Source organism: Somniosus microcephalus, chromosome 3 (genome assembly GCF_052327205.1).
Source record: "Somniosus microcephalus isolate GS21.2 chromosome 3, FLI_Smic_1.0, whole genome shotgun sequence".
In the NCBI taxonomy this organism is placed as follows: domain Eukaryota; kingdom Metazoa; phylum Chordata; class Chondrichthyes; order Squaliformes; family Somniosidae; genus Somniosus; species Somniosus microcephalus.
In genome coordinates this window covers 240,840,681-240,856,130 of record NC_140989.1, presented here as the reverse complement: position 1 = coordinate 240,856,130, position 15,450 = coordinate 240,840,681, and the positions used below count along the sequence as shown (strand labels likewise).

Genomic DNA, 15,450 nt, shown 5'->3' with positions numbered 1-15,450 from the left:
CTTTTACCAGACGTAAGATTTCTAAGGATTTTCTGCGGGCGGAGGTTCTGCAGAAAGTGGAACTATCCGCCCGCAGAGGCCCTTCTCTAGGTCAGGCGTCCGATCTGTCAAGAGCATTCTCGACAGATCAGAAATGCCAGTTTTCAGCGCATGCGCTTGGCATGCCTAAAACCGGCATTTCCGATGTCCCTACGGGTGTGTACACAGCGCTTACACACCCGTAGGCATCGGAAAATACGGCCCAATGTATTATCTTTTTTAAAACTCAAATAGTACAAACAAACATGTTACAGCTCTGTATAACACTGTGTATTACTATTTAATAATTGCAGGATTGTTATGACTGTAACAAAGTACATACACAGTGAGTTAACATATAATAAATGCAAGAATGTTTTACTATTAATACACAGAATGCATATTTTAGAACATAGCCAGGAGTGCTATGGATTAATAAGTGGGAATATATTATAAATTGGATACTGGATGGGTGCAGCTCTAACAACACTCAAGAAGTTCAACACCATCCAGGACAAACCAAGATTTTGATCCAGCAACGATGAAGGAACAACAATATATGTCCAAGTCAGGATGGTGTGTCACTTGGAGAGAAACTTGGAGGTGATGGTGTTCCCATGCACCTGCTGGCCTTGTCCTTCCAGGTGGTGGAGATGTCGGGTTTGGGAGATGCTGCCGAAGAAACCTTGGCAAGTTGCTGCAGTAGATAGCACACACTGCAGTCATGGTGCGCCGGTAGTGGAGGGTGTGAATATTTAAGCTGGCGGATGGGGTGTCGATTAAGCAAACTGTTTTGTTCTGGATAGTGCTGAGCTTCTCGAGTTGTTGCAGCTGCACCCATCCAGGCAAATGGAGAATATTCCATCATACTCTTGACTTGTGCCTTGTAAGAACATAAGAAATAGGAGCAGGAGTAGGCCATTCGGCCCTTCGAGCCTGCTCCACCATTCAATGAGATCATGGCTGATCTTCTGCCTCAACTCCATTCACCGGCCCTATCGCCATATCCCTTGATGCCCTTACTAGTCAGAAATCTATCGACTTCTGTTTTGAATATACCCAATGACTGAGCCTCCACAGCCCTCTGGGGTAGAAAATTCCAAAGATTCACCACCCTCTGTGTGAAGAAATTTCTTCGCATCTCAGTCCTGAATGGCCTACCCTTTATCCTGAGGCTGTGGCCCCTGGTTCTAGACTCCCCAGCCAATGGAAACATTCTCCCAGCATCCACCCTATTAAGCCCTGTAATAATTTTGTATGCTTTGTAGGTGGTAGAGTGGCTTTGGTGAGTCAGAAGGTGAGCCAATGATCCTTGAGGCTCTTCCTTGGCTGTATTTCAGGGCTCCACTAGATTTATCCAGGCACCTAAAACAGGGCTTGAGAATTTCTGACGTCTTTTCAATGACACTTCTTGTAGTGGTGTGGGCCTCATTGTACCTGTTGCACAACTGCAGTATATAGCCCTGATCCCCAATGAACCATCCCGACACATGGCTCTGAGTCATGAGGGCTAGTATGGTGGAATTCCAAAAAGGTAAGAAAACCATTAAAACGCACTGACCACACGAGGGCTGACTCACCTCTGAAACTCAGCTCACTGTCACTGAGACCCCCCTCCTCCACAGAGCTTTCTTTCCCGTTCTTTGCCCCTGCACGGCTTCTCTTGACATTCTTGTAATACTGTCCCCATCTGTGCCTGCCAGCATCCTTCTTCAAGCGCTTCTCCTTGGCTCTTCTGTTCTGGAACCAAACCTGAAAGAAATGTAAGGATTTTCATAAGTACCTGTTCAACGCCAGCTAGAGAATTTTAGTATTAAATTAGACAAAGTAGTGTGTTCCATGTGTATTAAACCTATAACTATACTCTGTTTTACAACCTGATGAATGAATCTATATGGTTCCAATGGTCGGTCAAAAATAAGGTATACTGCACTAATAATCTTGTACATCCTGATTTTTTTTTGGCTGAATACAGCTTTTCAAAATTGTATGAGAAAACTCAAAAAAGTATCTTTAGTTGACAATTATCCTCCCTTTATTTGGGGTTAGCACTTTTATCAATGTTCGAAACCTGCGGAGTAGGGGTAGGACAGGACATGGATCTTGGCTCGAGTCTGAGGTTTGATTTGCTGTTGATTAAAATTCACTGAAAACTTAAACAACTGACGTCTCCCTATGAAAGGACAGAAAGTAAATTGAATCCGAAATCAGACATTTGATATTCAGTTTTCATTTAAGCAATTGCTCTCTTGAAAGAAGCTTCACTAGTTCCCAGCTAGGCGCCATTCAGGAGAGGAAGTTAGTGGTAGGATCGGTCAGTGAGCTTCAGTCTTTTCAGCTGTGCTGACGTCCACCTCAGACCCCCCTGGCCTATGGACTGAAAGAGGAAAAATGGCAGGAGTGAGGGGCTAAAGGAGAAGAGGCAGTGATTGCTGTTTGGATATGGCACTGTGCTACTTCATTGAGGGCTACTTCATTTTCCATGACTTCATGGCCCATGCATCATTACCTGACCAAGCCAGTGGACAGTCCTATTACTCCTAGAATGAACTGAGTTAGCTCTCTCTCCCCAATTTACTCTTCCTTTCCTTTGCAGAAGTACCCGACTGCAGCTTTGATGCTTTTCTTCATGGTCTGGTTGAGGTGGAGAACTTACCACAAGGAAAATCTTGACATGAGCCAGTATCTTACTACTGCCAGGCCCAACACATTGGATTACCAAAGGGTAGCACCAATGTGCCCTCCAGTTCCTCATAACATTTAAAAGCATAATAATGTAAATATGATTTTTATTTTGCTCTTCCCCCAATTTTCTCCCTTATTCTCCAGACTCGTGCTGAGATAAGGTCCCGTGGGCATCCTTCAGTACCTCACCAAAGTCAACACTGAGTTTTGGCATGCAGTTTTACAGTGGAGGGATTGTAATCCATGTGCTCACTCAACATCTACACTCTAGCAAGTGTCACTGGAGAGCGATCGGTTATGGAAACTACGGCTGAATTTGCCCCTGCCTAGCCCAGGAGTGCATAGTCCAGTTGCAGCACTCCTGTTACTGTCGCAGCTCAAATCAGATAACTCAGCACAGACCAGGGATCAAGCCTGGAACTCGCGCATTCTGAATAGCTGAGTACAGCACTGGACATTGCCTTTCTCAACAGAGCCATTAAGGCTGCTACTGCCCATGTCCCCACCACCGCCCCCATACCCCCCCCACCCCAGTTATTATTCTTTCCAGTCTGTTGTCCAATTTTGGACACAACACAACAGCCACTCTCTAGAGCACTTTGCCATGTACAATAGCCATTTTTTGTAATGGAGAAACCATCTACAGCTCTCCCTCTATAACAAGAACCTCACTCCAGATAGAATAATGGCTAATTTGAGCAGAGTTCCAAGTCTGTAATTGAATTGAGAACATAAGAACATAAGAAATAGGAGCAGGAGTAGGCCATTCGGCCCCTCGAGCCTGCTCCATCATTCAATAAGATCATGGCCGATCTGATCTTGGCCTCAACTCCACTTTCGCCACCCGTTCCCCATAACCCGTGATTCCCCTGTAGCACAAATATATGCCTAGCTCTGCCTTGAATATATTCAATGACTCCACTGACGTGCCTCAATAATTCCGAGACTCGATGTTAGCGAAACAAAACAAGGCTTTTATTAACTTAGAAGATAACACGCAGTGGAGAGAGGTATCTTCCATCTGGAGATCTGCAGTACTGGATATGAGGCCAGACTGCTTGCTTACATAGGGGCCAGGTATGGGCGGAGCCCTACACACAATGCATTCCATACATTCCAATATACAATACAATGGTGAGGAGAAACCTGAAACCAACCACAGTCACAGGCAGTGATATACAATACAATGGTGAGGAGAAACCTGAAACCGACCACAGTCACAGGCAGTGATGAATGGAATATTTCATCACATTCACCCCTTCTATAGATTTAGTCTGTCCGGGGGTTTGGTAGTCCTCTGCGACCAACGTGGCTGATGTGGTGTCGCGGGTGTCGGCTGGGTGTCCCCGGGGGCCTCCTGGGTCTCTGCCGGGGGCGCCGCCAGGGTTGTTGAAGGGGTAGTTGGTGGGGGTGCCGTTGGTCGATGTTCTTCCGGGGGTGATGAAAAAGTAGTGGGTGGGTAAGGGTTGCTGCGATCGTTGTCGCTGCTATCGCCGTGGTTGTTGTCGTTACCGGCTGGGGCGACGTCTTTTATGGACACGGTGTCCTCCCTTCCGTCGGCGTGCCGGACATATGCGTATTGGGGGTTGGCGTGGAGTAGGTACACTGGCTCCACGAGAGGGTCCGTCTTGTGGCCCCTCACATGCCTTCGCACGAATACCGGACCTGGGGTGGAGAGCCATGACGGCATGGATACGCCTGAGGTGGATTTCCAGGGGAAGACAAACATTCGTTCATGAGGCTTGGCATTAGTGGCAGTACACAATAGCGACCGTATCGAATGGAGCACATCCGAGAGGACTTCCTGCCAGCGGGAGATAGGGAGGCCCTTGGTCCTTAGAGCTAGAGTGACTGCTTTCCATACTGTCCCGTTCTCTCGCTCCACTTGGCCGTTACCCCGGGGGTTGTAGCTGGTGGTACGGCTCGTGGCGATCCCCCTGGACAGCATGTACTGGCGTAGCTCTTCACTCATGAAGGACGCCCCCCTATCCGTATGGATGTAGCTCGGCATACCGAACAGGCAGAACAGGCTGTTGAGGCATTTAATGGCCGTGGCGCTGGTCATGTCTGGGCAGGGGAAGGCGAATGGGAACCAGGAGTATTCGTCCACAATGTTCAGGAAGTAAACATTGCGGTCGACGGACGGGAGGGGGCCCTTGAAATCTAAGCTGAGCCGCTCGAAGGGCCGTGTAGCTTTGATTAAGTGGGCTCTATCTGGGCGGTAGAACCGAGGCTTGCACTCAGCGCAAGTGCGGCAGTTCCTGGTCAGAGACCGAACTTCCTCAATCGGGACTCTATGAAGTGGAACAGCCGCGTGACCCCTGGGTGGCAGAGGTCGTTGTGGAGGGTCTGTAGCCGATCCTCGGTGGCGCTGGCACACATCCCTCGTGAGAGGGCGTCAGGGGATTCGTTAAGGGCCCCTGGCCGGTAAATGATGTCATACTCGAAGGTGGAGAGCTCGATCCGCCACCTAAGAATCTTATCATTTTTAATCTTCCCCCTCTGTTTATTATTGAACATAAACGCTACCGACCGCTGGTCGGTAAGTAGGGTGAAGCGTTTGCCGGCTAGGTAGTGGCGCCAGTGGCGCACTGCCTCCACGATGGCTTGGGCCTCCTTTTCCACGGAGGAGTGTCTGATCTCGGGCCCTTGGAGGGTCCTCAAGAAGAAAGCTACGGGCCGCCCCGCCTGGTTGAGGGTGGCCGCCAAGGCGAAGTCAGACGCATCACTTTCCACTTGAAATGGAGTGTTCTCGTCCACTGCCTGTAGCGTGGCCCGCTCAATATCCTGCTTAATGCTTTTGAAGGCGGCGTGGGCCTCAGCAGAGAGCGGAAAAGAGGATGCTTTCAAGAGGGGGCGGGCTTTGTCGGAGTAGTTGGGGACCCATTGGGAATAATAAGAAAATAACCCCAGGCACCTTTTCAGGGCTTTGGGAGTGTTGGGCAGGGGCAGCTCCCGTAGGGGGCGCAATCGGTCGGGGTCTGGTCTGATTTCCCCATTCTCCACCACGCTGCCTAGTATGCAGAGGCGTGTGGTGTTGAAAACGCACTTGTCCTCGTTGTAGGTGAGGTTGAGTTTTTGTGCGGTTTCCAGGAACCTCTCGAGGTTCAAGTCGTGATCCTGCTGGTTGTGACCGCAGATGGTGACGTTGTCGAGGTAGGGGAAGGTTGCCTGCAAGTGGTGGTCATCGACCATGCGGTCCATCTCCCTCTGGAAGACCGAGACCCCATTCGTCACCCCAAAGGGGACTCTGAGGAATTGGTAGAGGCGTCCGTTCGCCTCGAAGGCGGTGTACGGGCGGTCCTCTGGTCTGATAGGGAGCTGGTGGTACGCTGACTTAAGGTCGATGGTGGAGAACACCCGGTATTGGGCGATTTGGTTCACCATTTCTGATATGCGGGGTAGCGGGTAGGCGTCTAGTTGGGTGTACCTGTTGATCGTTTGGCTATAGTCGATCACCATCCGTTTCTTCTCGCTACCCCTTACCACTACCACTTGGGCACGCCACGGGCTGTTGCTGCGTTCAATAATGCGCTCTTTCAGGAGCCTGTCTACCTCGGTCGCGATAAACCGCCTGTCCTCCCAGCTGTACCTCCTGCTTTTGGTCGCTATTGGCCGGCAGTTAGGGGTAAGGTTCGCGAATAGCGAAGGCGGCTTTACCTTCAGGGTAGCCAGACCGCACACTGTGAGGGGCGGCTGGGACCCACCGTACTTGAGCGTGATGCTTTGGTGGTTGCACTGGAAATCCAGGCCCAAGATCACGCTCGCACATAGATTCTTCATGATTAATACTTTAAAATTATCATAAACAGTTCCGTTAACGGACAATTGTACCGTGCAGTAACCCAAAATGGTCGATGTTTGGGTTTTATCAGCCATAGAGATGGTACCCTGAGTAGGGACCACCTTTAGGGACAGTTGTTGTGCCAGTTCAGGGTGGATAAAACTCTCCGTTCTTCCACTGTCAATTAAACATTTAACCCTGCACCCGTTTACCTCGATGTCCACCATTGATTTGGATAGCGGGTGCGGCCTGGTCTGGTCTACTGTGACCGATGCCACTGTAGGGCCCTGATCGAGACAAGATGGCGTCCACGCTGTCTGCTCATAAGATGGCGGACCCCACGAGGTCGGGCAAGATGGCATCCAAGATGGCCGCTCCCACGGCGCGGGCGGGTTTTCCGGCGGTTGGTTTTCCGGCGGGGTTCCCTCTGCACGCCTTCCCGAAGTGCCCCTTCTTACCGCACTTAAAGCAGGTGGTGCCTTTCGCCGGGCACAGGTTTCTGGTATGCTTTGGCTGCCCGCAGAAGTAGCAGTTGGGTCCCCGACGCGTCGCGGCTGTCGTAGGGCTTCTGGGGGGAGAGCGGGGCCCCGACGGTGTCGGGCTGCCGGGCGGGGAAGATGCCTTCCAAGATGGCGGCGCCCTTGGTGCACATGTGGCGGCGTGGACGGCGCGGGCTGAAGAGTAGGCATCCGAGATTTCTCTGGGCCACATCCAGGGATCGCGCGGTGTCCGCAGCCTGTTTCAGGTCCAATCCCGTTTTTTCCAGCAGTCTTTGCCGGATGTAAGTGGAGCTGAGGCCTGTGATAAAGGCATCGTGAACAAGCTCGTCGGTGTACACTGCGGCTTTTACATCTCGGCACTTGCAGTCTTTGCCAAGCATTTTCAGGGTGCCTAGGAACTCCTCCACCGATTCCTCAGGTCGCTGTGCGCGAGTGGCGAGCAGATGCCTAGCATACACCTCATTCGTAGGCTGCTGGTAATGCACCTTTAAGATGTCGCAGGCGGCCAGGTACGTGTCGGCGTCTTGGATGAGGGGGTAAACCCGGTGGCTTACCCAATTCCGCAGAATTCCGAGTTTCATCCTCGCAGCGTCCATAGCGTCTTTGACGGCTGCGGAATTGTCCAGGAAGAATTCCATACACATAAACCAGTGTCCGAAGCGTGCTGATGCGTCCGGAGCATGCTGATCCAAATCCAAACGTTCGGGTTTCAGGAGTTGGTCCATTGTGTTGAAAAATAAGTTAATAAAATTGACGTGCCTCAATAATTCCGAGACTCGATGTTAGCGAAACAAAACAAGGCTTTTATTAACTTAGAAGATAACACGCAGTGGAGAGAGGTATCTTCCATCTGGAGATCTGCAGTACTGGATATGAGGCCAGACTGCTTGCTTACATAGGGGCCAGGTATGGGCGGAGCCCTACACACAATGCATTCCATACATTCCAATATACAATACAATGGTGAGGAGAAACCTGAAACCAACCATAGTCACAGGCAGTGATATACAATACAATGGTGAGGAGAAACCTGAAACCGACCACAGTCACAGGCAGTGATGAATGGAATATTTCATCACATCCACCTCCACAGCTCTCTGGGATAGAGAATTCCAAAGATTCACAACCCTCTGAGAGAAGAAATTCCTCATCTCCATTTTAAATGGGTGGCCTCTTATCCTGAAACTATGCCACCCTAGTTCTAAATTCCCCCACGAGAGGAAACATCCTCCCTGCATCTACCCTGTCAAACCCCCTCAGAATCTTATATGTTTCAATAAGACCACCTCTCATTCTTCTAAACTCCAATGAGTATAGGCCCATCTTGCTCAACCTTTCTTCATAAGACAACCCCTTCATCTCAGGAATTAACCTAGTGAACCTTCTCTGAACTGCCTCCAATGCAAGTATATCGCTCCTTAAATAAGGAGACCAAAACTGCACGCAGTACTCCAGGTGTGACCTCACCAGCGCCCTGTACAGTTGTAGCAAGGCTTCTGTACTTTTATACTCCATCCCCCTTGCAATAAAGGCCAACATTCCATTTGCCTTCCTAATTACTTGCTGTACCTGCACTTTTTGTGTTTCATGTATGAGGACCCCCAGATCACGCTGTACCACAGCATTTTGTAGTCTCTCTCCATTTAAATAATAATATGCTTTTTTATTTTTCTGACCAAAGTGGATAACTTCACATTTTCCCACATTATACTCCATCTGCCAAATTTTTGCCTACTCACTTAACCTATCTCTATCCCTTTGCAGGCTCTTTGGGCAGGATTTTCATTGTGCCGTGGAGTCGGGATTGGAGGCGTGCGGGGGGGGTTAAAATCCCGAAATCAGGGGTCCCGACCCCATCCCACACCCAAACCCACCTCCATGCCAGTTTCAAAGGAGGTGGGTACCCGCCCCGCACTGGGACCCGCCTACCCGAGGCGGGAAGGGATTAGTGCCAATTAACTGCCTGTTAACAGGTAGATAACAGACAGTTTTGAGCCTAATCCCTATTTTGAAGGTTGAAGTGTGGAATTCCTGACGGCTCCAAACCACGCCAAGTTAGAGGAGGTGGCCCGTCGGGTTGAAGGACTTGGAGGGGTCGAGATGTCGGTGTTCAGGTGAGTGATGTGTGTATGAGTGCAAAGGTAAGTGTGTTTGGTGTGTCTAAAGTGATTAAAGAAGTGTAAATTACCTTTTCTTACCTTTTCAGCCTTCCTTCCTTTAGATCCCAGGAGTCCCTCATCTTACCAGCACAGAAAGCAGAATGGCTGCGAACTGTCAAAAGTGACAGCTTGCAGCTTTCTGTGCAGGAGAGATTTCTAACTGAGTCTGTGGAGAAGGACTCAGGTTAGAAGTAAGACTGTCGGTGTTTGACAGCTTCAAACAGCTGTGAAACACTGATATTTCATCTGTCAAAATCTCTTGACAGATGAAATTTCAGTCTGTGACGTCACCTGTTGCCGGGTGCCATTAATTGGCCTGCTGAGCCCGCTGGGCGGGCTCAACAAGGTCAATCAAGTTAAAATCACGTGGATTGGCCGCATCTCGATGGAGGCGGGACTACAACCCCGAAAGTTGTAGTCCCACCTCCAACCCGACTCCTGAGTTAAATTCCTGCCCTTTGTGTCCTCCTCACAACTTGCTTTCCCACCTATCTTTGTATCATCAGCAAATTTGGCTACAGTACACACGGTCCCTTCATCCAAGTCATTAATATAAATTGTAAATAGTTGAGGCCCCAGCATTGATTCCTGTGGCACCCCAGGAGTTACAGTGTGCCAACCTGAAAATGACCCATTTATCCCGACTCTTTGTTTTCTGTTAGTTAGCCAATCCTCTATCCATGCTAATATATTACCCCCAACTCCGTGAGCTCTTATCTTGTGCAGTAAACTTTTATGTGGTACTTTATTGAATGCCTTCTGGAAACCCAAATACACTACATCTACTGGTTCCCCTTTATCTACCCTGCTTGTTACATCCTCAAAGAATTATAGTAAATTTGTCAAACACGATTTTCCTTTCAGAAAACCATGTTGACTCTGCTTGATTGTATTATGATTTTCTAAATGTCCTGCTATTACTTCCTTAATAATGGATTCCAGCATTTTCCCAATGACAGATGTTAGGCTAACTGGCCTATAGTTTCCTGCTTTCTGCCTCCCTCCTTTCTTGAATAGGGGCGTTACATTTGTGGTTTTCCAATCTGCTGGGACCTCTCCAGAATCTAGGGAATTTTGGTAGATTACAACCAATGCATCCACTATCTCTGCAGCCACTTCTTTTAAGACCCCCGGATGTAGGCCATCAGGTCAGGGGACTTGTCAGCCTTTAGTCCCATTAGTTTGCCTAATACTTTTACTCTAGTGATAGTCATTGTTTTAAGTTACTCCCTCCCTATAGCCCCTTAATTATCAATTATTATTGGGATGCTTTTAATGTCTTCTACTGTGAAGACCAATACAAAATATTTGTTCAAAGTCTCTGCCATTTCCCTGTTTCCCATTATTAATTCCCCAGTCTCATCCTCTAAGGAACCAATGTTTACTTTAGCTAATCTCTTCCTTTTTATATACCCGTAGAAGCTCTTACAGTCTGTTTTTATATTTTTTGCTAGTTTACTTTCATAATCTATCTTCTCCCTCTTTATTTTATTTTAGTCATCCTTTGCTGGTTTCTAAAAATTTCCCAATCCTCTGGCCTACCACTAATCTTCGATTTCTGATAACACCATAAGGTAGGATGGTATAATGTCTCTCCCTCTCTCCTGACTACATCAGCTCAGAGATTGATTGATATCTATCTATCTCTATATAATATACACAAAGCTCAATTTTAAATATTAGTAAAATGGCAGCTGTGCTTTGGAGGGAGCCTTAATAACAGCTAACAGCATTCACAAAAGGGTACAACAGCAGGTGACATTGATAAAAAAATCAAAATGTGAATCATGTGATATAGAACAAGAAACTTTTTCTATGACACCCAAAGAACTGTGCCAGAGCTGGGCCAGCATACTCTCCACAAACTCTCATTGTTCTAGTTTAGACCCAGTTACAGTCGGAATAATTTCTACGGTAGATATTTAGTCTACAGTTGTGCCTAAATTGTAAGGATTCAACCAAATTACATCTGTACACACACAAAGTGTGGGCCTCAGCTATTCACAATCTATATCAATGATTTGGATGAGGGGACTAAATGTAACATTTCCAAATTTGCTGATGATACAAAGCTAGGTGTCAGTGTCAGTTGTGAAGAGGATGTGAAGAGGCTTCAAGGGGATCTCGACAGGCTCAGTGAGTGGGCGAGAACATGGCAGATGGAATATTATGTGAATAAATATGAAGTTATCCACTTTGGTAGAAAAAACAAAGGCAGAATATTTCTTAAATGGTGAAAGATTGGGGGATGCAGATGCTCAAAGGGACCTGGGTGTCCTTGTACATGAGTCACTGAAAGTGAATGTGCAGGTGCAGCAAGCCATTAGGAAGGCAAATAGTATGCTGACCATCATTACAAGAGGATTTGAGTACAGGAGTAAAGATGTCTTACTCCAATTATTTAGGGCCTTGGTGAGACCACACCTGGAGTACTGTGTACAATTTTGGTCTCCTTACCTAAGGAAGGATATACTTGCCATAGAGGGAGTGCAACGAAGGTTCATGAGATTGATTCCTGGGATGGCGGGACTGTCATATGAGAAGAGATTGAGTAAACTAGGCCTGTATTCTCTTGAATTCAGAAGAATGAGAGGGGATCTCATTGAAGCATGCAAAATTATTACAGGGCTTGATAGGGTGGATGCTGGGAGAATGTTTCCCTTGGCTGGGGAGTCTAGAACCAGGGGCCACAGCCTCAGGATAAAGGGTAGGCCATTCAGGACTGAGATGAGAAGAAATTTCTTCACACAGGGTGGTGAACCTTTGGAATTCTCTACCCCACAGGGCTGTGGAGGCTCAGTCATTGGGTATATTCAAAACAGAAGTCGATAGATTTCTGACTAGTAAGGGCATCACGGGATATGGGATAGGGCCGGTGAATGGAGTTGAGGCAGAAGATCAGCCATGATCTCATTGAATGGCGGAGGAGACTCAAAGGGCCGAATGGCCTACTCCTGCTCCTATTTCTTATGTTCTTATGTTTTTATTAAACTGTTGTGTTCAAAGTCACTGTTTCTGAATTAACCTGCATGATTTTGCTCACCTTTTATGAGACGAGATGCAATATTTTAGCAGCTATCTTTTAGTGAATGAGGGTTATTTTTCACAAGTGCCACTCTGACACTTTTCATAAATGGTAAAAGATCTGTGAATATAGTGGATTATTTTTCAGTGCCCTGCATCTTTATCCTTTAGGAGTGAAAGGGGTAACTGATTCACCATGTGGCACTGTTCAATCATAAAACTGTAATGTTATCACTCGCTGCCATTGTGACATCACCACTCGCTGCCATTGTGACATCACCACTCATTGCCAGTGACGTCACCACTCACTGCCATTGTGACATCACCACTCGCTGCCATTGTGACGTCACCACTCGCTGCCATTGTGACGTCACCAATCGCTGCCATTGTGACGTCACCAATCGCTGCCATTGTGACGTCACCACTCGCTGCCATTGTGACGTCACCACTCGCTGCCATTGTGACATCACCACTTGCTGCCATTGTGACGTCACCACTCGTTGCCATTGTGACGTCACCACTCGCTGCCATTGTGACGTCACCACTCGCTGCCATTGTGATGTCACTGCTCACTGTATTTGCAATACAAGCCATTTCAACCAAGAATTAGGGGGCGAGGTGAACCATAACAAGTAGCATTTTCTGAAGTGAAAGAGTTAATAAAATAAAAATGAGCAAAGCTACTCCCCCAATTTTTTTTTACCTGCACAACCCTCATGTCGAGCCCCGTCTCTGAGGAGAGCTGCTCCCTCACGTGTCGAGCTGGTTTTGGAGAGGTTTTGTACGCATTCTTCAGTGTTTCCAGTTGCTTGGCTGTAATTGTAGTTCGAGGTCTCTTTGCTCCAGCCTCTGCATCAGCATCTGTGTTAGACAACAAGTTCTTACCAGATCTTAAATTACAGACGCAAATGTACAATAGAGCCACTGTGACAAAAGTAAAGGTTTTGTATTATGATATATGGGAGTAGAGTTTCCACTTTGGCCACAAATTGCACCAGTTTTGAAATGTGTTTCTTCCCCCCTCCCCCCGAGTTTCTGCTCAAACTCATTTGCCAAACGCAAAATCTGCCATGAACCAACGCAATCAGGTAGCATTTAGAATGTAATTTTTAAAAAATTGCTTTAATAAATATTCCTTGATATATTTAAGAGTGGTAACTTGATTAAGTTTGATTAATACAGCTGGAAATGGGTTTATCACAAAAATAAGCATTTTAAATCACAGTGTCAATCCACTATGAATCACATTGTTTTTTAAGCAATAAATTAATACAGAGGTTAAAAAGACATCAGCAGAGGAAAATAGCAATACATTGTTTAATATCTCACTCGTACTTTTAAAACCTTTTCTGATACCAGAATAATAACAGTCCTTTGATGAGCTTTTTATGTAAGTACACACCATTGCTCTCATGAAGTCCTGCCTCATAGCAACAACCTATATACAAGGTTAACTGAATAACGAGCTAGTGAAACATTGTCATATTTATGTCCAGTTTAAGCAGCTTCTGGCTACAGAACTGTCAAAATTGATTTAAAATGAAAATTAGATAGATTTCTTTCAGAATATAATATTTTGGGATACAGTGCATGAGTAGTTTGAGACAATTTAAGGTAAGCCTTGGGACGAAGAGGTGACTTTGGACCTATGGTTGCCAAAGCTCTCCACCACTGGGGGTTTTCCTCACCTCTGTTGTAGACCAATTGATAGAGATTGATTGCTATGATTAGTTAACAACACTATTATTTAAGTATCATGCGAGTACCAGGATGGTAGAAGGTGAACTAGATGAACCGTGTTTTTTTCATATAGTAATTCTTATGTTCCTTTGTGGCTTCTTAAGTTCCTGACTCAAGCAATTCATATACCTCCAGGACAAAGAAAAAGAGCAAGAGTATATCGTGGACCCCATGGTGGGGCAGCCAATCCTGAAAAAGGTTTGGTTGTTTCCAGACACTGATATTAGGCTCTAGGCATGTCTGCATTTAACCTTTCACTGGCCTGAAACAATTGCAAATGTAACAGACTGTAAATAAAGGCAATTGACAGCCCAGTGCTCCATATGAATTATTTCTATAACCTGTATATGCTTTTCATCTGCTAACACTTGTTAACCAATACAAATAGCTTGGTCCTATGCCTCCATTTGCATCTGAAAGAAAATCGAGCCATTCACTGATCAATAAAGTATCCCTAAATTAATCAGTGGAGTTTAACTATTAGTGGATCAATCAAATGTTTTCAGAGCCAGGAGTGAATTCCTAATGCAATTTCGCCGTGTGATACTTTCAGATAGAGTGGTTGTTTTTTATTCTTACACATCAACACAAACACATTTCTTTCAGCTCGCTGTTTACAGAAAGCAGTTTAACTTTGTCTATTTTAGATTAAGAGATACAAGGGTAAATAAGTTGTCCAGCGTTGCAGCGCTGAAAAGAAGCTCGTGCACTGATCTTCGGACCATTTAAAAGGAATGGTTGGAAAATGGCAATCCGCCTGTGCCCAGATTCCCAATACGTTCTCCATGCAACAGAACAGAAAACCGGGCGGATGATTCGCTCGAATAGGTTCCTGGCCCGGTGGCATTTGTTTTTAACCTTCTCAGCGTCATTCCATGGCAGGAGTGAAGGAGTTAATTTATTATGAGGCTGACAGACAGGATTGCTCGGTAACCATAAATCTTGCCTTCCTCGCTAGCTGATTGATTGGCTCAGGTGATGTAATGCACATTTGTATTTTGTGTTGTGATATTACTCAGTGCACAACACTTGCTCCAGGGACCTATTAATAACTATCTATACAACAGGTTATTAGTAATTGTCATTAATCTAATTAATATTAGTCTATCAGTGGACTGCAGGTCAGCGAAAGACATTAGATCTGAAGATTTCAGCAACAAGGCAGCTGCCAGAGAATTACCATTTTTTATAATAACCTGAACAATTAACAAGCTTCTTTCCGTCCTGTTCCTAGAACCACTTTTTAAAAATCAATTAGTATTTTCTCTTTGCTTCCCTGCAAGAGATGCCTAATTCAAGGCAACCTCCCTTGAAGCCAGACCATAGGATGGTCTGAGTTTGCTGACCACAGTCGCCTCTGCTGTGCGATCAGCTGACAGGACCTGGATGGAGCCCTGCTCATTTAAAGGGGCAGCACAGACGCCTTAGGGAATTTTCAAATAGGCCCCATTGTCCGGAACAGGCTGCTCCAGGAATTACATAGGAACAGGAGGAGGCCATTTAGCCCCTTGAGCCTGTTCCACCATTCAATTAGATCATG

At 46.4% G+C, this 15,450-nt stretch overlaps 1 protein-coding gene across 1 annotated transcript in view; it reads right to left on the bottom strand.

Annotated features, from left to right (window-relative positions):
• Nucleotides 1–15,450, bottom strand: part of lhx4 (LIM homeobox 4) — a 423,339-nt gene that overhangs the window by 7,343 nt on the left and 400,546 nt on the right. The window contains exons 4-5 of the mRNA XM_085978002.1: nucleotides 12,874–13,031; nucleotides 1,599–1,770 (exon numbers count right to left, since the gene is read on the bottom strand). Of these exons, the coding sequence (XP_085834128.1) occupies nucleotides 1,599–1,770; nucleotides 12,874–13,031 (330 nt within the window). The remainder of the gene's footprint in view (nucleotides 1–1,598; nucleotides 1,771–12,873; nucleotides 13,032–15,450) is intronic.